General features: G+C 39.8%; 1 protein-coding gene and 1 pseudogene across 1 annotated transcript in view; both read right to left on the bottom strand.

The window, feature by feature from the left end:
* The window catches only part of TESK2 (testis associated actin remodelling kinase 2), a 137126-nt gene that overhangs the window by 70354 nt on the left and 41950 nt on the right, over positions 1-24822 (bottom strand). The window contains exon 3 of the mRNA XM_028123337.2: positions 1512-1633. Coding sequence (XP_027979138.1) covers positions 1512-1633 — 122 coding nt within the window. The remainder of the gene's footprint in view (positions 1-1511; positions 1634-24822) is intronic.
* Positions 21394-21705, bottom strand: LOC114224154 (large ribosomal subunit protein eL36 pseudogene; annotated as a pseudogene).

Raw genomic sequence — 24822 nt, 5'->3', positions numbered from 1 at the left:
GGAGTCTGCTTTTCCCTCTCCCTCTGCCTCTCCCCCTGCTCCTGCTCTTTCTCTCACTCTCTCTAATAAATAAATAAAATCTTTAAAAAATAAAATAAAATTCAAGTTCTAGTTCAAGTCAACCTCCTCCAAAAAAGCTTCCCTGACTCTGCCAAGCTAATGTAACCTCTTACTCCTTTGAAATTTTATAGCTCATAGAGTTTATTCTACCCAAGTGGTGGGGTCCTAGCTGATTTTTATCAGTTCTCTTTTCATGTATGTAAGTCCAAGATCCCCAGTTAAGAGTGCAAACTCCTTCCTACTGGCAGACATTCCATTTTATATATGTCTTTATACCTTTCTGGTATCTGACAAATCACCAGGCTTATATTAAATGCTCAAAAAAATGTGCTAATCTGATTTATGCATTGCGACAAAAGTCATCATAATAAAAATACTGGCTGAACATTTTTGTAGTAGACTAGGAAGGCAACAATTTTGTATAAAGGTAGAAAGTTTCAAGTAAGCAGTATAATCTAATTCCATAATTTACTATCACTGACCAAACATGTAAGTCTTAGTTAAGCTGTATGGTTTCTCTCTAGTCCAATATAAATATTAGCAATAAATGACCCTAAGTAAATAGCACTTTTAACTTTTTAAAGTGTCTTACACATAAACCCTACTTAAATATGTATTGACTCAAATAGTCTTAATTGATTTCATTTGGAAATACAGTCACCTCACTAAAAAAAAAACACAAGATAATTCAAGTGAGAAAATTTCAGATTCTGATTACTAGAAAGTGATGATTATATAACCATATTATATATAAAACTAATCCTACTCTAAAAAGGTAAACTAGGGACACCTGGGTGGCTCAGTAGATTAAGCGTCTGATTTTGGCTCAGGTCATGATCTCAGGGTCATGGGAACAAGCCCCACGTCGGGATCCCTGCTCAGTGTGGAGTCCGCTTGGCCCTTTCCCTCTGCCCCTCCCGTTTCATGCAGCGCATGCGCATGCACACTCTCTCTTGCGCACGCATACATGCGTGCTTTCTCTCAGATAAATGAATAAAATCTCAAATAAATAAATAGGTAAATTATGTCTTCTCAAGTAAGTGCTAAAAGTTAAGGGTAGATAGCCTGGGGGCATACTTTTATTTTCATTCACTGATTTAATTACTATTCCTCATAAAGCAATTAAGAAAATTAAATAACCACATAAAGACTAAAATCTTTTTGATAATTTACTAATTACTAATTTAATAAGAAACAACTGTTCTAATGAGCTGCTACTAAGAGTAAAGCAATTTGAGAGACAGAAGGAAGTTGCTTTATTAAATGCAGCTAATTACCAGAAAATTAAGTGTTAATATGTAGAAAAAAACCTACAGCACACTAAACCCCAGCAAGACAGACTAAGCACGAAATTGTGAATCCCTCTTTTTAGCTGTTAATGCTATTTTAACAAGCCTCCAACAATGTTTAAGCTTTCTCACTGATCCCCAGAAGGAAGCAAAAGCCATTACCTAAGGATGTTGGGATGGGAGAGTCTATTCATGAGCTGAACTTCTTTCAGCATGTTTGCCCGGTTACTGCTCAATGTGTTCATCTTAAGAGCCATCACCTGGCCAGAAGCTCGGTGGCGCACCTAGAAAATAAAACAGAAGAAGAGAGGTTCAAGGGCAGCAGTTAAATATGAGGTCAAAGTCTCCACATGTAAACATGCCAAGATGTTTTAGTGACAGTTTAGATAAAATAGATGTAATTAGGGATGTTTTTCTATAAACTGATGACATTAGGGTCTCACTTCCATTAATGAAGATGGATTTATTCCATCCAAGACCAAAACTGTTTCACATCAAGCCGGCCAGAAAAACACTGTTAATTATACCTCAATAAATGACATACTTTTTTTAATACCTTAGAAAAAAATGGGGGAAATTTATTAGGATGGTTCCTTATGGCCAATATTGCTGAGTCTTAGGACACTAACAGTCCTCTTTGTGGAATTTTAAGTGTGCACAGAAAAGATACATGCGTAAGCCTTATATAACACTTAAGGGATTATAAAACTATCTTTATAGGATAATAAAGCCACATCCTCAAAATCTCCCCCATATACATACATATATATACATATATATGAAAAAAGCACTGCATATTAAATATAGAAAGAAGTCAGTGAAACTTTTAGAGCTAATGTTATTGTAAGTCAAGCCAAATTATCTTATAATTTAAACATACTCAAGTCAGACACAAAAGCATGGGCCACGCCATTCAAACTATTATCCACACACACAGAGGAAATTCTACTCTTAAAACATTCATCCTCTATAGAAGTCAGTCTATTTTACATGTAAAAATATTGTTTTAGGGGTGCCTGGGTGGCTCAGCCATTAAGCATCTGCCTTCGGCTCAAGTCATGGCCCCAGAGTCCTGGGATCGAGCCCTCCATCGGGCTCCCTGCTCAGCAGGAAGCCTGCTTCTCCCTCGCCCACTCCCCCTGCTTGTGCTCTCTCTCTCTCTGAAATAAATAAATAAAAATCTTTAAAAAAATATTGTTTTATAATTTCAATGCATACTCCACAGGTTTCAAAACTGTAATACTTTACCTGCAAGAAAATTAACTATGTTTTTACCCTCTAAATGCCTTAGTAGCAAAATGAGATTACCAGAGAAAATATTTTGTCTTACCCAAAAGAAGCTCAATTATTTACTGAAATGTGTTTTGCTACCAAGAAATTATGAATAAGGCCATAGAAAAATTACTAAGTACCAAGGACCTCATTACATTCTGGTTAAAAAAAAATCATTTCAGGGGTGCCTGGGTGGCTCAGTCAGTTAGGCGCCTCTTTCAGCTCAGGTCATGATCCCAGAGTCCTGGGATCGAGGCCTGCATCAGGCTCCCTGCTTGTCAGAGAGCTTGCTTCTCCCTCGGCCTGCCACTTCCCCTCCTCATGCTGTCTTTCTGACAAAAAAATAAAATCTTGTATTTGAGAGAGAGAGAGAGCATGAGAGGGGGAAGGGTCAGAGGGAGAAGCAGACTTCCCGCTGATCAGGGAGCCCGAAACGGGACTCGATCCTGGGACTCCAGGATCATGACCTGAGCTGAAGACAGTCGCTTAACTGACTGAGCCACCCAGGCACCCAAATAAAATTTTTTTTAAAAAATCATTTCAGGGGTGCCTGGGTGGCTCAGTCGGTTAAGTGTCCAACTGCTGATTTCAGCTCAGGTCATGATCTCAGGGTCATGAGATCGAGCCCCACTTGGGATTCTCAGATTCTCTCTCTCCCTCTCCTATCCCCTCTCCCTCTCTTAAAAAAAAAAAAAAAATCATATCAGATCTTGCACAACAGGGACTTGCTATGCAAAAATGTCATCAACCTATGGACTTTGAGTATTCTTTCAGCATGTTATAATTTACCAAGTGGAAGTTTCAAGAGAAAATATGACAACCTACTTAACTCTTCAATCTCAAGAAATTCCTTCAAATGACAATAGCCCTAGAAGTTTAGCATATTTAATACAGGACAGACATCCCATTTTATCTTAGAATTCAAAGCAACAATGTTTCAGAGTGGCCAGACAGAAGGGAAAGGAGGAAGCAAAACACTGAGAGCCACAGGAACTCTGGTCAGAAAAACAGGCAGAACACTGGCTGTTTCTCCCCTCTTCTAGATCACTTAGTGAGATTTGGAACCCATCTCTCTTCCTAGTGCATCAATGATTCTGTTGTCATGTACCTCGTGATTCAAGAAAGAGAAGTGGCTTTCCTTTTCAGATCCTGCATGGATAAGTTAAAAGAGACATTTATACACAAAGAGCACACTGACAGTATTTTTCCAACTCTATTTACAGAAGACATCTGTGTTTTAATAAGGGCTCTCCATTCTGAAAGTTACTCTTCTCCTTTTTTCATCATCTGAAAACTATCATTCAGAGATTTTAACAAAATAGTTTGATATTAAAACAATGTGAATTTCAGGGATGAACAATCTTGTATTTCAAACCAATCAGGAAAAAACTACTTCCTTAAACAAGTGGACATGATGAACATGTTCATCTGTCTTTCATCTGCATAAAATACTTTCTTCTAGCCCCTCAAATTCTACTTATCTTTCAAGACCACACTCAAATATCCCCTCCTCTCTAAAGCCTTCCTTGATTCTCTCTAGAAACTGTTTGTGGTTTCCTTCTTTATACTACCTCAGAAAAACATTTGTAACACCATTATCCCACTTGTTACATGGTTCTGTTTATAAATATATCCCCACCAGGCTATTAAGCAGCTTAAGACCAGGATCTATACTGTATCTATACTGTATCTTTGTCTTGCAGTGCCCGGAAGGCCTGGTACGTCATAACCACACAGCGAAAACAATGGCAACAACAGTTAAATGAAACTTCTAACATCCTTTCTAAGGGCCAGGGAATAATTTATTTATCCAGGTGATTTATTTGGGCAGCAGTGGGCCAGGAGTGGTTTTCTTTCTTTCTATTTTTTTTTTGGGGGGGGGCAGAAGTTGGGGGGAGGATTCAAACAGAAAAGCAGTATAAAATTTGGTCATAATTTTCTGAAGTTTACCATCTAGAAAGGGACAAACAATAAGCTATATGGCTAGTCAGAGAACAAAGAGAATGAAGAATCAAATACAGCACAAGAGTTATTTATATAAATGCTGATAGAATGAGCACTTAGGCAAAAACTTCATGGGACTTCATTCAGTGAAACCTCAAAAGATTAATAGAGACAGAGGGAGAAGCAGGTTCCCCACTAAGCAAGGGAGCCAGACATGAGGCTCGATCCCAGGACCCTGGATCATGACCCGAGCTGAAGGCAGACTTCCAACTGACCGAGTCACGGAGGCGTCCCCCTATGCTGTAGTTTCCATCCCTTTGACTTATTTATAACTAGAAGTTTGTACCTCTTAATCCCTTTATCTATTTCACCTATCCCACCCACTTTTCTCCCCTAGCAACCACCGTCTTAACCTTTCTTTTCTTTTTCTTTAAGATTTTACTTATTTATTTATTTGAGGGGGGAGCAGGAGGAGAGGGACAAGAAGACTGCACTGAGCACAGAGCCTGATGTGGGGCTCAATCCCACAACCCATGAGATCATGACCTGAGCCAAAATCAAGAGTAAGAGGCCCAACTGACTGAGCCTCCCAGGCACGCCATTAACTTTTATTTTCAGAGATATTTAAAGATATCTCTCTCAAGAATCTTATTAATAGTAACAGTGATCTATGTGCAGACAACAAACTTAAGCAGAAATGCACCTTCTCTTTACTCTGAAAATCTAAGAATATTTGAAGGTAATTAATTTTTGTAGTTTTGATAACTTGGAATGAAGATCCTCCTGCATTTAGGCAGGTTCCCCAACTTTTGTGAACCTCTATATTTGATGGTACTTTTTTCTTCCTTTATCACCTGTAGTCCATACTTAAGAAAAAAAAAAATCTACCAATATCTATTAACCTTGGGGCACCTGGGTGGCTCAGTTGATTAAGCATCTGCCTTTGGCTCAGGTCATGATTCCAGGGTCCTAGGATCGAGCTCCGCATCAGGCTCCCTGCTCATCAGGGAATCTGCTTCTCCCTCTCCCTCTGCTGCTCACCCTGCTTGTTCTCTCTCTCTCTGTCAAATAAATAAATAAAATCTTGGAAAAAAAAAAAAAAACTACAGGGGTGCCTGGGTGGCTCAGTTGTTAAGCGTCTGCCTTCAGCTTACATCATGATCCCAGGGTCCTGGGATTGAGCCCCGCATCAGGGTCCCTGCTCAGCAGGGAATTTGCTTCTCCCTCTCCCTCTGCTGCTCCCCCTGCTTGTTCTCTCTCTCTCTCTCTGTCAAATAAATAAGTAAATAAAATCTTAAAAAACAAAAACAAAAAAACTACAGGGGTGCTTGGGTGACTCAGTCGTTAAGCAGCTGCCTTCGGCTCAGGTCATGATCCCAGGGTCCTAGGATCGAGCCCTGAGTTGAGCTCCCTGCTCCACGGGTAGCCTGCTTCTCCCTCTCCCATTCCCCTCGATGTGTGCTCTCTCTCTGTCTCTGTCAAATAAATAAAATCTTAAAAAAAAAAAAAAACACAGTATAGGGAATATAGTCAATAATATTGTAATAACTTCATATGGTGACAGATAGTAACTATACTTATTGTGGTGAGCATTTCATAATGTATATAATTGTCAAATCACTATGTTGTACACCTAAAACTAATATGTCAACTATACTTGAAGCAAAAATTTAAAAATAAAAATATTGGGGCGCCTGGGTGGCTCAGTCGTTAAGCAGCTGCCTTCGGCTCAGGTCATGATCCCAGGGTCCTGGGATCAAGCCCTGAGTTGGGCTCCCCGCTCCACGGGAAGCCTGCTTCTCCCTCTCTCACTCCCCCTGCTTGTGTTCCTGCTCTCGCTATCTCTCTCTGTCAAATAAATAAGATCTTTAAAAAAATAAATAAAATAAAAATATTAATATAAAGATTAAGACCTCAGGACACTTGGGTGGTTCAGTAGGTTAAGTGTCTGCCTTCAGCTCAGGTCATGATCCCCAGATCCTGGGATTGAGTCCCGCATCAGGATCCTTGCTCACCCCGGAGCCTGCTTCTCCCTCTGTCTGCCACTCCCCCTGCTTGTGCTCTTGCTCTCTCTTTCTAGCAAATATATAAAATCTTAAAAAAAAAAAAAAAGATTAAGACCTCAAAAAATTAAAAATAGAATTGCCACATGATCCAAAAATTCTATTTCCGGGTACATACCCAAAAGAACTGAAAGCAGGGCCTCAAAAAAATATTTGTACACCCATGTTTATAACAGGATTGTTCACAATAGCCAAAATGTATAAGCAACCCAAGTGTCCATTGACAGATGAATGGATAAACAAAATGTGGTATACATATATGATGGAATATTATTATTCAGCCTTAAAAAGGAAGAAAATTCTGACACATGCTGTAATATGGATGAACCTTGAAGATACTATGTTAAGTGAAATAAGCCAGTCACAAAAAGAGAAATACTGTAAGCTTCCACTTACTTGAGATAGTTAAATTTATACAAACATAACGTAGAATGGTGGTTGCCAGAGGCCTGAGGGGGAGGGATTTGGAGTTGTTTACTGGGTACAGAGTTTCAGCTTTGCAAGTTCTGGAGATTGGTAGCACAACAATGTGAACTGAACTGTACACTTAAATACTGTTAAGATGGCAAATATTATATGTATTTTACCACAATTAAAAATAAATGAAGGGAAGAAAAGAAAGAAAAAAAAAGAGGGAGAGAGAAGAGAAGAGAAGAGAAGATTAGATTGGTATTTCTCCTTGACTTTTAAACTCATCTGATGCTATCACAGGATCTCTCCAACTCCACTTTCTAAAGAACAGCAGAATGGTGAAGTGCTTGATCTCTGGAGAAAAGCAGACTGAATCCAAGTCTGTAATGGTTAACAGATTAGCATGACTTCTCTTCGAAGTCTTCTGTTGTAAAATGAGAATAATAGTCTCACAGAACTGCTATGGAGGATAAAATAGTGTTATGTTAGATTAATGAGATAATGTATATAAACTACTTAACACAGTGCTTGGCACATAATAAACATTCAATACACAGCTATTGTTTTTTAAAAAAAATAAACTATATGCTCATAAGAATTTAGCATATCAGGTGAATTTGACATTAATACAGAAAATGCATATAATTTTATGTGAAACAGTAATAATATTCAAATCTGTATAATGCTCCCAAAATTACTTATTTATTACAAAGGGGAAAATATACTTTTACAATGGAAAGATCTGCTGGCTATTAACTTAACCAAGGGTTAGTCACATTTAGCATTACCAAAAGTGAAACACATGGCATTAGCAACCTTCTGATGTAATATACTTGCTGAAATGTTTAATTCAAATCTAATCATAAGAAAATAATTAGACACATCCAGAATATCTGTAAGATAACTGAACAGTACTCTCCAAACAAACAAAATGTGGGGGACTATTCTAGATTAAAAGAGATTAACAAACATAACCCCTGAAGGGGCACCTGGGTGGCTCAGTCGGTTAAGCAACTGCCTTCAGCTCAGGTCATGATCCCAGGGTCCTGGGATCGAGCCCCACGTAGGACTCCCTACTCCATGAGGGAGCCTGCTTCTCCCTCTCCCTCTGCCTGCCGCTCCCCCTGCTTGTGCTCTCTCTCTTTCAAATAAGTAAAATCTTTAAAAATAATAATAATAACCCCTGAAATGAAATATATGAAACCTTGATTTGATTCTCGGTCCAAAAAAGCCATAAAAAACCTTTTGTTGGAGCATTCAGCTGGCTCTGTCAATAGAGCATGCAACTCTTGATCTCAGGGTCATGAGTTCAAGCCCCATGTTGGGTATAGAGCTTATTTCAAAACAAAACAAAACAAAACAAAAAACACTTTATTTTTTTTTTAAAGATTTATTTATTTATTTGAGAGAGAGAATGAGATAGAGAGAGAGAACACGAGAGAGGGGAAGGTCAGAGGGAGAAGCAGACTCCCTGCCGAGCAGGGAGCCCGATGCAGGACTCGATCCCGGGACTCCAGGATCATGACCTGAGCTGAAGGCAGTGGCTTAACCGACTGAGCCACCCAGGTGCCCCCAAAAAACACTTTAAAAAAAACACTTTTGTTGGCAAATAAGAAAATGTTTAATAGGGACTGTATACGGAATTATTTTTCTGACTTAAGGTCAATTGTCTAAGGTATAAATAATGATACTATGGCTTTGTAAGAGAATGTATTCTTAGAAGACACAAATTAAAATATTTTAAAGTGTCATGATGTCTGCAATTTGCTTTCAAGTGTTGTTAAAAAAAAAAAAATACTGATGGGGCACCTGGTTGGCTCAGTCCGTAGAGTATGAGACTCTTGATCTCAGGGTTTTAAGTTCAAGCCCCACGTTGGGTGTAGAGATTACTTAAAAAAAAAAAAAAAAAAATCTTTTAAAAAAATACAGATAGATAAAGCAATGTAGCAAAATATTAAGTTGTAAATCCAGGTGAAGGTGGTTTATTGTATTATTCTTTCAATTTTCTGTAGATTTTTTTAAGTTTCCAAAAGTTGGAAGAAATAAGTAAAAAATGTATTTTATTTTCTCCCATAAATTTAGCATTAAGAAATAAAAGAACAGGGGTGCTTCAGTGGTTCAGTCGGTTAGGCATCTGCCTTCCACTCAGGTCACGATCCCAGGGGTCCTGGGATCGAGCCCTAATTTGGGCTCCCTCTCATCAGGGAGTCTGCTTCTCCCTTTCCCTCTGCCTCTCCCCAACCCCCTGCTCATGTGCTCTCTCCCCATCTCTCTCTCTCAATAAATAAAACCTTTAAAAAAAAAATAAAAAGAAAGAAAAAACAGTTTAGTTGTGGGGAAAAAAAAAACCAGTTTCATTGTGGGGGAAAAAAATCCAAGCCTATGTTAAAACAAAAAGTGGAATAAATTTATCAAATGTTGGGGCACCTGAGTAGCTCAATCGGTTAGGTGTGTGACTCTTGATCTCAGCGCAGGTCTTGATCTCAGGGTCATGAGTTCAACCTGTGTTGAGCTCCATACTGGTGTGGAGCCTACTTGAAAAAAAGTTTATCAAATGTTAATAGTGATTGTCATTGGTGGTAGAACTAATATCAGTGATTTATTTTTTTTTCTTCATTTTCCAATTCTTCCACAGTGTACTTGACCAACTTTTCTAATAGAAAATATAGCTTTTCGGGTGCCTGGGTGGCTCAGTTGGTTAAGCAACTGTCTTCAGCTCAGGTCGTGATCCTGGAGCCCCAGGATCGAGTCCTGCATTGGGCTCCCTGCTCAGCGGGGAGTCTGCTTCTCCCTCTGACCCTCCCCCCTCTCGTGCTCGCTCTTTCTCTTCCTCATTCTCTCTCTCAAATAAATAAAATCTTAAAAAAAAAGAAAACTTGGCTTTTCAACTTCAATTTAAATTCATTTTTAACTAAGTAATACGTGCATGTATTTTCTTTGTAGCACATTAACACAATATAAGTTAAAAAATAGGTCCCTTTGACTACCAGATCTATTAATTCCAATCTTCTGTGCCCACTCCAAGAAATAGTTATTGTCACAAGTTTGATGAGTACCCTTCTAGACCTTTAAAAAAATGCACTGACAACACTCCTCAATACAACTCACACACACAGACTCACACACTAGAAAACTGATAGAGCATGATGTCTAACCTCAGAGAAATCTTAAGTTCTATAGAACAGAGGCTTCTTCTATTCACATGCTCAGAAGTCCAAGTACCCTGCAGGTTCTAAGGATGTTTCAACAGTATACCAAAACAAAAAAAAAAAAGCACAAATACAATCAAATAACAATACTAAGTCACTAGAAAAGTCTGTACATAACAGTTTCTCTACCAGCATGGTAGTATTCTAATGATTATCCCCTATCATTCCACAATTCTTCTGGATTAAATATGAACAAAGGGAAGAGGCCAACCAGAAGAAAAATAACTATATAAAAGGTGACCAGAAACATTGAGAATTGCCACTTAGAATGAGTGATCAAGACAGCAACAAAACACACCAGGGCATTAGGCAGGGAACAATCAAGAATAGAGTTTTCCCCCTTGATCAAAGCTCGAAAAGACCCTAAAACTAAAAATCAGAGTTGAAGTTAACTTCAAGATCTGTAAACAAGAGCTACAAACCACAAACTAAAAGCATGCAGCCTGGAAGTGACCAATAATCTTTCATTAGTCTTTTCAGGTACATTCAAATGGTAACAAACATTATCATCTTCTATATACAAGGCACTGTGCTGGATGTTGAGAAGCCTGTAGATCAACACTAGGCATCAGCTTGTCAGATCTTCCAGCAACCCATGTCTCCAAATCACAAAGTTACCTTGTTGCTCTCCAGCTTAAAATTCTTCAATGGCTCGCCACTATTTGGGGAACAAAGTCCAAATTCCTTAACAAAACTAAATCCATCTACTGCTCCCTGACTATCCCTACCCCGACTCCTCTCTTTATCTTTACCTATTACATATGATGTATTTATAATTCTTCCCAAATGCATCACACTCTCTCATACTTCCTTACCTTGACACATGCTATTCTCTCTCCTTGCCTTGATGCAATCCTCACCCCCAGAGTTCCATCCCATCTCCCTACTAAATTCCTTTCAATTATTTAAGATATAGGAAGCACCACTTTCCCTGGGGGAAATCTCACTTTATTTCAAGAAAAGCTGGATGGCTCCACTTTGTTTTCTTAGCACTCTATCCTTATTTATCTGTTTTACAGTATTTGCATATTATATGCCGTTAGTCTACTTGTCTATCTTCTACATGCCTGAGGGCAGTTGGGACTCAAGATGGCAACACAGGAAGATCCTGAACTCACCTCCTCCCCTGGACACACAGAATCTACAACTACATATGGAACAACTTCCTATATGCCTCAAGGCAAAAACTGCCTTATTCACTTCTTTGTCCCCAGAAGAATAATTTAGCTTTCCTCCACACCCCACATACACATCTTCCGACATGCAGGACTTATTTTCATATGGACAATCTAGATTTTTGTCAAATATCTTACAAAGGTAAGCAGGAAGGAGAAACATGGCAATAATTACATAACTATGAACAGACATTAGTACAGACCACCTATAGTCACTATAGACTCTCGAAGAGAAAAAATAAATTACAGGTTATATACCATCCTATGTCCATTAGCTATTACTATAGCCCATTTTTATTCCATTCCAGTAAGCATATTAACATGAAAATAAGAGTGACAATTAATACAGGGGTACCTCTAATTCAACTCTTATTTATTCATTTAGAGAGAGAGAGAGAGAGCAAGGTAGGGGCAGAGGGAGAGGGAGGGAGAGGGTTTTTTTTGTTTTTGTTTTTGTTTTGGGAGGGAGAGAATTGTAAACAGGTTCCATGCCCAGCGTGGAGCCTGACTTAGGGCTGGATCTCACAACCCTGAGATCAGGACCTGAGCCAAAATCAAGAGTAGGACTCTTAACCAAATGAGCCACCTAGATATCCTCAACTCCAATTTATTCATTTTTTTAAATTTTTATTTATTTATTTGACAGAGAGAGAGAGACAGTGAGAGAAGGAACACAAGCAGGGGGAGTGAGAGAGGGAGAAGCAGGCTTCCCGCCGAGCAGGGAGCCCAATGCAGGGAGCCTGATGCGGGGCTCGACTCCAGGACCCTGGGATCATGACCTGAGCTTGAAGGCATATGCTCAACGACTGAGCCACCCAAGCGCCCCCCAATTTATATTTTTAAAATTAAATTATTTGCATATGTTGGTATACTAACCACTTTTAATAACAAATCACACAATATATTAACTTTAGCAGTCAGTATAAAACCAAGTTGAGAATCTCTTCTCTGGCACAGCGCCTTTAGTTTAGCATTTAGTAATTGCTCAAAAAATGTTTGCTGAATTTAAATAGTTAGCTTGAGTCAGAAAGCTTAATTTCTAGAGCAAAAGAAAAGCATAAACCTCCGACCAGCTCAGAGAAATAGTAAGGAGAGAATTAAATAATAATGACAATAGCATAAGAACTGTCACAAAACAATCCTTCAGTTAACTATTAAATGAATAGTTAATCCAATCAAGAAGTCACAATGAGAGGGCACCTGGGTGGCTCAGATGGTAAAGCGTCTGCCTTCGGCTCAGGTCATGATCCCAGGGTCCTGGGATCGAGTCCCGCATCAGGGTCCCTGCTCCTTGGGAGCCTGCTTCTCCCTCTGCCTCTCTCTCTCTCTCTCTCTCTGTCTCTCATGAATAAATAAAATCTTTAAAAAAAAAAAGTCACAATGAATATACAGTAAGTATACAGTAAGCTGGTATAGCAACATAAATATTAGACAAATAGGGCTTATTTTTTTTAAAGATTTATTTATTTATTTGAGAGAGTGGGAGGGAGGGGCAGAGAGAGAGAGAATCTCCAGTCACTGAGCTCAGAGCCCAGCCCAACTTGGGGCTTGATCCCACAACACTGAGATCATGACCTGAGCCAAAATAGAGTTGGACACTTAACCAACTACTATACCAAGTCATTTTGGAGGTGTTTTTGAAGGTTTTAGGTTAAGTTTTTTGGTTATAACAATGACTGGGGGCAGGGAGTTTTGCTGGCCAGAGATGCTAGACATCCTGCAAGGTACAGGACAGTACTAAACAAGGAAGCATTGTTCTATGTGCTGTATGAAATTCAAATGTCTTGCCAAACATTCATATAAGTGAAGAACATATTTATTATTACCTGAGCTTGGATTCTAACTCTATTTTACATAAAAACAAAGTCACCTTGCATTGTTTTAATATATGAATTTTCTAGAAATACAACTACCTTATAAATTGAGGAAAAATCACACTGTTGTTATTTTCAGAACATCATTAAGAATTGGTCAACATGGGGTACCTGGGTGGCTCAGTCGTTAAGCCTCTGCCTTCGGCTCAGGTCATGATCCCAGGGTCCTGGGCTAGAGCCCCGCATTGGGCTCCCTGCTCGGTGGGAAGCCTGCTTCTCCCTCTCCCACTCCCCCAGCTTGTGTTCCTGCTCTCTATCAAATAAAAAAATCTTTTTTTTAAAGATTTTACTTATTTGAGAGAAAGAGAGAGAGAGAGAGAAACAGCATGAGAGGGGAGAGGGTCAGAGGGAGAAGCAGGATCCCCGCTGAGCCGGGAGCCCGATGTGGGACTCGATCCTAGGACTCCTGAGCCGAAGGCAGTCGCTTAACCAACTGAGCCACCCAGGCGCCCCCAAATAAATAATATCTTAAAAAAAAAAATTGGTCAACATTAAGGGGCTCCTGGGTGGCTCAGTCGTTAAGCGTCTGCCTTCGGCTCAGGTCATGATCTCAAGGTCCTGGGATTGAGCCCTACAACGGGCTCCCTGCTCAGCGGGAAGCCTGCTTCTCCCTCTCCCACTCCCCCTGCTTGTGTTCCCTCTCTCGCTGTGTCTCTCTCTGTCAGATAAATAAATTAAATCTTAAAAAAAAAAAAAAAGAATTGGTCAACATTAAAAAAAAAAAGGAGAGGGGTGCCTGGGTGACTCAGTCAGTTAAGCTGACTCTTGATTTCAGCTCAGGTCATGATCTCAGGGCTGTGAGAATGATCCCCACATCAGGATCCATACTGGGTGCAGAGCCTGCTTAAGATTCTTTCCCTCCCTCTCCTTCATGAATCTGTAATTTGTCTTGGCAAGCTATCTCTATTTCACTTGAGGTTACTTCCCTCTTCCCCTTATCACATACAAATAAGTCTGGTGTGTTGTTTCCTTTGGGGGGGGCGCTCTGTTATTATACTTTTATTCTAATATCCACCAGCATCTCTGCTCTTCAATTTTTCTTCTTGCATGGAGTGGCTTTTGATTGTCTTCTCTTAAAACTAGTAATTTATAAGAGGGTAAAAGCATCTGACTACCTCATTAAGTTTTCTACAGTAATTTTGTATACTGAAATCTGTATTTTTACTACCTTAATTTTCTTTTACTTGTTGTTTATCATAGAGTTAGGATATCATGTTGATGCTTTATAATTTTGAACAATAGTAACCTAATCACCTATCAATTTCTTTTTTTCAAGATTTTATTTATTTATTTGAGAGAGAGAGGGCACAGAGGGAGAGTGAGAGGGAGAAGCAGACTTCCCGCTGAGCAGAACCTGACATGGGGCTCCATTCCAGGACCCTGGGATCATGACCTGAGCTGAAGGCAGACACTTAATCAAGTGCCCCAATCACCTATCAATTTCATTTCAGGGAAGTTCATTAAAAAATTTTTATAATAAAAAACTGTTATAATAGCAATAACATAGCTATTATTCATAGCACTTACTACGTACTAGGTTCTGCTATGCTTTATATATATATATTACATATATATTTAAAATATACTATATATATACATATATATATATATATATACATAAACCCATTTAATCCTCAAAATAATTCTGGGAGGTAGGTATTATTAATGTTCCCCATTTTACAGCTATAGAAACTGGGCACAGAGAGATTAAAGAACTTTCTCAAGATCATACATCTAGTAAATGACAGAGCCAGAATTTGAACCCAGATAATGCAAACATTGGGCCTGAAAGGCTTGAGAACAACTTATTTAAGGAAAAAAAGCATTGCATGCACACAACCTAACAATTATTCTGCCAAGAAATAATAATCATGATCTTGTATGTATCTAACAACACAGAACTGTAATGTCTAAAACAAAAACTGACAAAATACAAGGCAAATTTGACAAATCCACAATCTTCATGGGATATTTTAACATACTTCTCAGAAACTGAAAGTTCTAGAAGATAAGAAAGTATGGATATGGTACATTTTAATAACAAAATTGACATGCTTGATCTAAAATTGTTCCAATAAAGGTAGGCTTTATTTTTTTCCAAGTCTATATGAAAACATTTACCAAAATGCATGGATACTACATCATAAAGGAATTCTCAAAAAATTTCAAATAATGTAATTCCGGGGCACCTGAGTGGCTCAGCTGGTTGAGTACCCAGCTCTTGGTTTTGGCTCAAGTCTGATCTCGGGGTCATGGGATCGAGCCCCACATCAGGCTCTGTGCATTGTGCAGAGTCGCTTGGGTTTCTCTCTCCCTCTCCCTCTGCCCCTCATGCTCATGCTCTCTAAATAAATAAATACAATTTAAAAAAAAAAAATGTGTTTCCAAAACCACATTCGCAGACCACTATGAAATACAATTATAAGTCAACAATAAAAAGATAATTAAAAACAAGCATAGCAGACAATAATGTTTACTCAACATCTACTTTTCCCCCTTTCTTGACTAACAGGACCCCAAATAGGTGGCAATGTGCTTAGTTAATGAAAACATTCAATCTGGCAGTCTTCCTTATGGCTAGAGAAGCCAGGTAACATTACCACTAAGTAAGGAGATGTAAATGGGAATTGCTAGGTAGGGATTCTGGAAATGCTACTGTTTTCCTGATGAAATTGTCCTTTATGCCTTTTATAGCCTGCAGCAAAGATGCAGTCCTTATTATCAGGGGCAGTTACTTCGTAACCAAAAGGCAAGTCCAACACTAAAGACAGAGGAAGCTAGGAGGAGCCTGGTTTGTTGATGACTTTCTTAAGCAGCTGCACAACACAGGCATTTCTCAAGATTTCTTGAGAAAAATTAATCCCTTATTTGTATAAGCCACTATGTTCAGGTTTCTGAAACATACTGCCAAAGACAATCCTAACTGATATGCAAAAGATTCAAAATAAATGAGTTAGAGTTCAACTAAAAATGCCAGAATAAAGAAAGTATAAAGATAAAAAGCAAAACTTAATGAAATAGAAAACAAACAACTGAGAGTTCCAACAAACCAACAGCTGATTTGGGAATAGAAAAAACTGATAAAGAAACATATCTTCAATGGCTCTGGACCAAGAAAAAAAATCTTTTATTTTTTGGACCCTGCCTCTCCCTCTAGACTCATAAGAGTCTTGCCATTCCTTTACATGCATCCACCAGACTTGAACCAAACCAAATTTCTCACCATTCCTAGTATATTCCTCTGTGCCTCTACACATGCCTTTCCTACTGCTTGAAATGTCCTTTCCCTTACTTGTGCACAGACAAGCTCTATTTTCTTCCTCAGGAAAACTCAAGGGTGTGACCTCCTCTAGGAAGCCTCTAACCCTTCAAACAATGTTTATACTAGGGCCCAGTATTATATCCCTTAGTACTCTATGCATACTTTCACACAATTAGCAAATATGTATTAAGCAATTTCAGGCTCTTGCTAAAGCTCATTTTAGCAAATACTATGTTTTAAATATATTTCCTGTCTTCTACCTTAAGCAAAGAGCTCTTTTAGGGCAGGATTTTATTCCTCTATCCCTAGCACCTAGCTCAATGTCCTACACCTAGTGAGCATTAACTAAAATACCTGCTGAGTAAATAAATGAATAAAATAGCAAATAATTAGGGCGCATGGGTGGCTCAGTCGTTAAGCGTCTGCCTTCCGCTCAGGTCATGATCCCAGGGTCCTGGGATCGAGCCCCACATCGGGCTCAGTGCTCAGCGGGAAGCCTGCTTCTCCCTCTCCCACTCCCCCTGCTTGTGTTCCCTCCCTTACCGTGTGTGTGTCTCTCTCTGTGTCAAATAAATAAATAAATAGATAGATAGACAGATAAATAAATAAAATCTTTAAAAAAAAGATAGCAAATAATTACACTGTTTATCACACGCTAGAAGTATCAACAGTGCTATGAGATCACAAAAGGAAAGCAACCAACCCTCACTCTCCTTGCTGAAAAATGGTAACACTCTAGAATCAACTTGTTGTAATATCTTTCACATGCCTTCACATAATATCATATGTTTACAGAAATACTTCTATGCACTGAATGAATGGAAGTTATACATGAAACTTGTGTGCTTCTAGTTTTTTGTTTTCCCAGCTGAATTATCAAATGAGGTGAAGGATCTTAGCAGGTATTTCTGCACAGCAATATGAACACAGTAAAATATGCTACTTGATAAATTGTCACTTGGTGTCACCTAGTGCTGAGCTCAACCCACTGAGACATCTACAAAATTCTTTACTAATTAGCCCAACTTTCCACACAAACTCTAGAGGAAATATTAAATGTACTGAATATGGCCAAAGGCTACAATCATACACTGCTGTGTGTGAAACTTCAGTATGCATATGATAGAAATACAGTGTCTCCTTTAAAACACATCATTTCCCCACACACAGACACACACCAAATACTGTACCTCCCCAGAAGAGCTCCCTCTCGGAAATCCCCAGTACCTCTAAGAGGTTGCAGAACCAGATAAAGGCAACAAGGAAACAATAGGAAATGTAGCAAGAAGTAGTTTTGACAGACAATAAGGATATGCAACAGAGACCATTATCTAGGTGCAAACCCCAAAGCCTAACTGGACTGCTATCATCCTCTTTCTCTCATACTTTTCAATGCTAAACTCCTTTAAAAAGGGTGGTGAAGTTGGGGCGCCTGGGTGGCTCAGTCGTTAAGCATCTGCCTTCGCTCAGGTCATGATCCCAGGGTCCTGCGATCGAGTCCCACATCGGGCTCCCTGCTCCACATCGGGCTCCCTGCTCCACGGGAGGCCTGCTTCTCCCTCTCCCACTCCCCCTGCTTATGTTCCCTCTCTCACTGTGTCTGTCAAATAAATAAATAAAATCTTTTAAAAAAAAGAAAAAGGGTGGTGGAGGATGGGGAGGGAAGTTTGTTTTCTTCTTTAAACTCTCTTTTGTAAATCTCTGTAATATGGTGTCCAGCCCTTGGAATTTATGTTTGGTAGATCTGGCACATTCCTTGACCTTTAGGAACCTATCTCTGACTGCTACTTGTCTCTTTTCCTTCTTCACACCCTCCACAAATAAAGGTTCAAACCTCGCTGCTCTAGTGCCTCTAACCGTACTCTTTTCCTTGATTATTTCTGACACTGAAAACATTTTGATGGATAAAAATGTGCTCAATTCCTATATAACAATGCTTTCATGCCAGAGTAATGCTGTACAATGAAGGGTTTTCTCTATATGTGATCTTCCTTGATCTCATTTTTTTAGGAGCCCAACATGGGGCTTGAACTCATGACCCTGAGATCAAGATCTGAGCTGAAATCAAGAGTCAGACACTTAATCAACTGAACCACCCAGGCACCCCAATTTATTATTTTTTTTAAGATTTATTTGTTTAATTATTTTTGAGAGAAAGAGAGAGAGCATGAGCAGGAGGAGGGGGAGGGGGAGACTCCCCACTGAGCAAGGAGCCTGATGCAGGACTCAATCCCAGGACCCCGGGATTATGACCCGAGCCAAAGGCAGATACTTAACCGACTGAGCCACCCAGGCACCCCACCCCAATCTCATTCTTGATATTGAAGGTTCCCTTAATTCTCTGACTCTGTGGAGCAATTTAATTCTGAAATGGCTGGTCTGACATGAGGGGACAAACATGGACAGCCAGAAACACACACACACTCATATACACACATCTTGCTCATTGATGTTTTAGAAGTTGGGGATAGTTCAGATCACTCCCAGAACTCATTACTTTGTTTCTCCAAACAGCCTTGGTATAAACTGATATCTCAGTCAGAAATAACACTAAAAACTGGTACTTCAGAAATGCCTAATGGGCTTCCTCCTAACCTTCACCCTCAGGTAGAACATGCACTGCCTCACATCATCCTGTCTTGCTCTTAGTCATCTTGCAAAAGCTGCCTTATATACCTCCAAGACTATAGATCTAACTCTTCTCTGACACAGTGACTATTAAAACAGTCATTACATCTTGTTAGAACAGGATCATATGTAGTATTGACGAAAACTTTTTTTTTTAAAAAAAGATTTTATTTATTTATTCATGAGAGAGAGAGAGAGAGAGAGAGAAGCAGAGGGAGAAGCCAGCTCCCAAGGAGCAGGGAGCCTGATGCAGGACTCGATCCCAGGACCCTGGGATCATGACCCGAGCCGAAGGCAGACGCTTAACCATCTGAGCCACCCAGGCGCCCAACGAAAAGACTTTTTATAGTGAGGTCGCAGAGAGGCAGATAGAAAAGCACAAACACAACCATGAAATAAAAAATAGAGAATTTGAAAAATATCCTGGAGTATTTGTAGATTCAGGCTGCGACAATGATCGCATTTAGAAGAGGGATGCCTGGGTCGCTCAGTCGGTTAAAAGTCTGTCTTCAGCTCAGGTCATGATTCCAGGGTCCTGGGATCGAGCCCCACATCAGGCTCCTTGCTCGGCAGGGAGTCTGCTTCTCCCTCTCCCTCTGCCTGCAGCTCCCCCTGCTTGTGCTCCCTTGCTCTCCTCTCTCTCTCTGGCAAAAAATAAATAAAATCCTTAAAAAAAAAAAAGAAAAATGATTCACTGTCTTGCAAATGTCACAAGTTGTAGTTTGAGAAGCTAAAAAACTATAGGCAGTTAGGGCAATAAGACCACCGAGGCCACACCAGCATTTTAAGACCCGATATCTTATTTCTCAGATAAAGCAGACAAAACTACCAGAGAACATAAAATCTTTACCTTCCCAAGCACAAAAATAAAACATATTACAACAAAATAACATTCACATACTAAAATGTTCCCCTTACTTTTTTTATTATTATTTAAAATCAATTATCTAGGGGCACCTGGGTGGCTCAGTCAGTTAAGCATCTGCCTTCGGCTCGGGTCATGATCCCGGGTCCTGGGATCAAGCCCCCCATCGGGCTCCCTGCTCAGTGGGGAGTCTGCTTCTCCCTTTCCCTCTGCCCCTCCCCCCTCTCATGTGCACTCTCTCTCTTCTAATAAATAAAATCTTTTTAAAAAATCAATTAACATATAATGTATTATTAGTTTCAGAGGCAGAGTTAAAGATTCATCAGTTGCACATAACACCCAGTGCTCTTTACATCAAGAGCCCTCCTAAATACCCCTTACCCAGTTACCCCATCCCTCCACCCACCTCCCCTCCCAGCAACCGTTTGTTTCCTATAGTTACCCCTTACTTTCTTTATAACACATCTGTTAATACTGCTACAGATAGAGTTTGCATGACAACTCCATGTGCACTAAATAATAAATGTGTAACCATGAATGTGAATAAATCAATTTTTCAGTACCCAAGCAGATGGCAGATAGCTGGCTCTTTTAGTTTATAAGTTTACTGTTTCTTATAGCTTAGCACTTCCAGACATAGTGCTGTCAATTTAGGAAATATATACCAAGGGGGAAAGTAGGAACTTAAGCCTCTTATATAGCTAGTTGTATACTTACCACACAAAGTGAATCAGGCTGAACTCTATAAGACAGTGTGCGTGTGTGTGTGTATGCAGTGTGTGTGTGACACAAAATCATATTCTAGAAATACAGTATAAATTAGTATAAATATGTAAAAACAATAAAAATAATCTTTCAGGCGCTGGGGTGGCTCAGTCAGTTGAGTGTCCCACTCTTGGTTTTGGCTGGGGTCATGATCTCAGGATGGTGGGATCTGGGTCCTCTGTGGGCTCTGCACTCAATGGAGTCTGCTTGAGATTCTCTCCCTCTCCTCTGCCCCTCCCCCCCCTCTTTTTCCCCCCACCTAAAATAAAGAATAAAATCTTAAAAAATAATAATAATCTTTAAAATTTTTTCTTATATACTGGATCTAAAGTAGGTATAATATTCCATTCATCAATTACACAGCTAGGAATTCAAATCCTAGCTGTATCATTTACCTACTGGCAAGACACTAAATATTTTTGGACCTCAATTTCTTTCTTTTCTTTCTCTTCTTTCTCCTTTCCTCTCTCCCTCCCTCCCTTCATCTTTCTTTTCTTTCTTTCTTCTTTCTCCTTCCTTCCTTCTTTCTTCTTTTTCAAGTTCCAAAAAGCTCTATTAACCCTCTAGGGGAGGAGTTCAATCTTTCTTGGCTGCCACTTTCCTCACGGCTCCCAGGAGGTTGCTCAGCTCCCCTCTTTTCCTCTTGGCACTGATGTGTGTCCCCACCCTTTTCTTGATGAACTTGAGAGCATGCTTGTCCTTGGAGACCTTGAGAAACTCCATGCCACGATGCTTGTATGGGGTGAAGCCACGCACCTCTTGGATCATGTCCCACACAAACCTGGTGTGCTTGGGGAGGTACCCGCAGTGGCAGCTGTGCCTTGGCTTGTTCATGTTCTTAGTCACCTTGTGGCCCTTGCTGAGGCCCAAGTTCATAGGGTCGCTGAGCCATAGCTGCTGCTTCTTAATGGCTCCCACGGCAGAAGGAATTTCCTCATTTACAGAATGGAAGTATAACCACTTGTAAGATTGTTGTGGTAATTTAAAAAGATAATGTATACAAGTTCTTAACACAGTACTTAGCACAAAGAACTCAAAATCTTAACTGCATATGTAACAGAAATAATAATAACTAGTCCTGGGGTGCCTGGGTGGCTCAGTCGTTAAGCGTCTGCCTTCGGCTCGGGTCATGATCCCAGGGTCCTGGGACCGAGTCCCACATCGAGCTCCCTGCTCAGCGAGAAGCCTGCTTCTCCCTGTCCCACTCCCCCTGCTTGTGTTCCCTCTCTCACTGTGTCTCTCTGTCAAATAAATAAAATCTTTAAAAAATAATAATAATAACTAGCCCTTATATAGGCTATATTATGTGCTAGACATTATTCTAGTATTTTATACATACTAGCTCATTACATCCTCTCAACAACCCCCTAAGGTAGGGACTATCATTATCTCCATTTTGCAGATAAGGAAATGGAGGCACAGAAGTCAAATAACTTGCCCAAGGTCAGAAAGCTTGTAAGTGGTAGAGCCAAAATTCATATAGAGGCAGTTTAGCTCCAGAGTCTCTCTCTCTCTTAAGTTGCTTCTCAATGCATTCTTTTTTTTATACTGAAATATAATTGACATACAATGTTACATAAGTTTCAGGTATACAACATATTGATTAGCAAATTCTATACTTTCTTATAATAAATATGTTTTTTTTCTCATGTAACAAATATTTAGTGAGTACCCTCTACATGGCCGAATCTGTGCTAAGTACTAAAGACACAAAGATGAAAAACACAGGGAGGTTTGATCTAACAGAGAAAGGCAAACATATAAAACAAAATGCCATAAAATGTATCATTGCTCTGATAAAAGTCTGTACAGGGTATAGAGGAGACACAAAGGAGGGAACAATCATGCTATGAAAAACAATGATAATGATAAGAAAAGAAGGTATCTGAAATGAAAATGAATATGAAATCACATAGGGACATCTGGGTGGCTAGGTCGGTTAAGCGTTGGACTCTTGATTTCAGCTCAGGTCATGGTGTCTGGGTTATGATATCGAGTTCCATGTCCGCTTGGCGCTCAGCATGGAGTCTGCTAAAGTTTCTCTCTACCTCCCCCTTTGCCCCTCCCCACCTAAAATAAATAAATAAAAATCTTTCTAAAAATTCTCTCTCGGGCGCCTGGGTGGCTCAGTCGTTAAGCGTCTGCCTTCGGCTCAGGTCATGATCCCAGGATCCTGGGATCGAGCCCCGCATCGGGCTCCCCACTTCGTGGGAAGCCTGCTTCTCCCTCTCCCACTCCCCCTGCTTGTGTTCCTGCTCTCGCTGTCTCTGTCAAATAAATAAATAAAATCTTTAAAAATAATAATAATAAAAATTCTCTCTCTCCCTTTGCCCCTTCCCCCATAGGCATGCACTCTCTCTCTCTCAAAAAAAAAAAAAATACTGTAACTCATCTCACTAGGAGACTCACTTGCTAGCTTCGAAGAATCAAGCTGCCATATGAACCATATCAAGTGAAGCCCTCAATTCAACAGACTGCAATGATTTGAATGCTGCCATCAGTCACATAGCAGATCCTTCCCCACTTGAACCTCTGATAAGATGCCAGCCCCAGATGACACCTTTATATTTTTTTAAGTTTCCTTTTATTTATTTAAGTAATCTCTACATCCAACATGGGGCTTGAACTCACAACTCTTAGATCAAGAGCCAGCCAGGCACCCCGCCCAAGCTGACACCTTGAATGCAGCTTTGTAAGATCATGAAGCAGCAGACTAAGCTAAGTCATGCCTGGACTCCTGAACCACAGAAACAGATATAATAAATATGTGTTCTTTTAAACTACTGCATTCATGGTAATATTGCTATGCAGTAATAGGTAACTAATATGCTATGCTCCCCTCTCTGACAAATAAATAAATCTTTAAAAAAAAAATAGTAAGAGAGTTCAGCAAGGTTACAGGATACAAGACAAATGTGGTGTTATCCATATTGTGGAATATTACTGGGCCATAAAAAGGAATGAAGTGCTGATGTACACTATAACACGGATCAATGTTGAAAAGATTATGCTAAGTAAAAGAAATCAGTCATAAAGGCTACATATTGTATGATTCTATTTATATGAAATATCCAGAATAGGTAAATCCATAGACACAGAAAGTGCAATAGTGGTTGTCAGGAACTGGGGGACGGGAGAAATGGGGAGTGACTAATAATGAGTACAGGTTTTCTTTTTAGGATGATAAAAAAATTTTTTAAATTAGTGGTGATGGCTGCACAACCTTGTAAATATACTAAAAAACACTGAATTGTATATATTTGTAAAGATTTTATTTTTTTTAAGATTTTATTTATTTATTTGACAGAGGGAGACACAGCAAGAGAGGGAACACAAGCGGGGCAGGGGGGGGAGAAGCAGGCTTCCTGCTGAGCAGTGATTCCCAACGCAGGGTTCAATCCCAGGACCCTGGGATCATTACCCAAGCCAAAGGCAGACACCCAACAACTGAGCCACCCAGGCACCCCTAAGATTTTATTTATTTATTTGACAGAGAGAGAGAGACAGCCAGAGAGGGAACACAAGCAGGGGGAGTGGGAGAGGGAGAAGCAGGCTTCCCGCCGAGCAGGGAGCCCGATGCAGGGCTCGATCCCAGGACCCTGGGATCATGACCTGAGCAGAAGGAAGATGCTTAACGACTGAGCCACCCAGGCGCCCCCCAAAAGCTATTTTTAAAAGGAGAATTTTATAGTATGTGAATTATTTCTCAGTAAAGCTATTGTTAAAAAGAAAAAAAGTGACACTGCTACTTTGTCCTGGAATGGGATTCCAGGTTTTAGTTTTCAGAATACATGCTAAAATACAGAGTTATATCATGGGGTAATAAAAGGTGAGTTATCTCAAGACACTGGAACAATAATCTTCCTAGAAAGTCTCCTTCTGGGGCACCTGGGTAGCTCAGTCCATTAAGAGGCTGCCTTCGGTTCAGGTCATGATTCCAGGGTCCTGGGATCGAGCTCCACGCCAGGCTCCCTGCTCAGAGGGAGTCTGCTTCTCCCTCTGCGC

The sequence above is a fragment of the Eumetopias jubatus genome, unplaced genomic scaffold (genome assembly GCF_037043125.1).
Source record: "Eumetopias jubatus isolate StellerSeaLion01/CBP00866 unplaced genomic scaffold, mEumJub1_p1.0 scaffold_4, whole genome shotgun sequence".
Lineage (NCBI taxonomy): Eukaryota > Metazoa > Chordata > Mammalia > Carnivora > Otariidae > Eumetopias > Eumetopias jubatus.
Note: the sequence above shows the minus strand (reverse complement) of the source record. Positions and strands in the feature narration are given on the sequence as shown.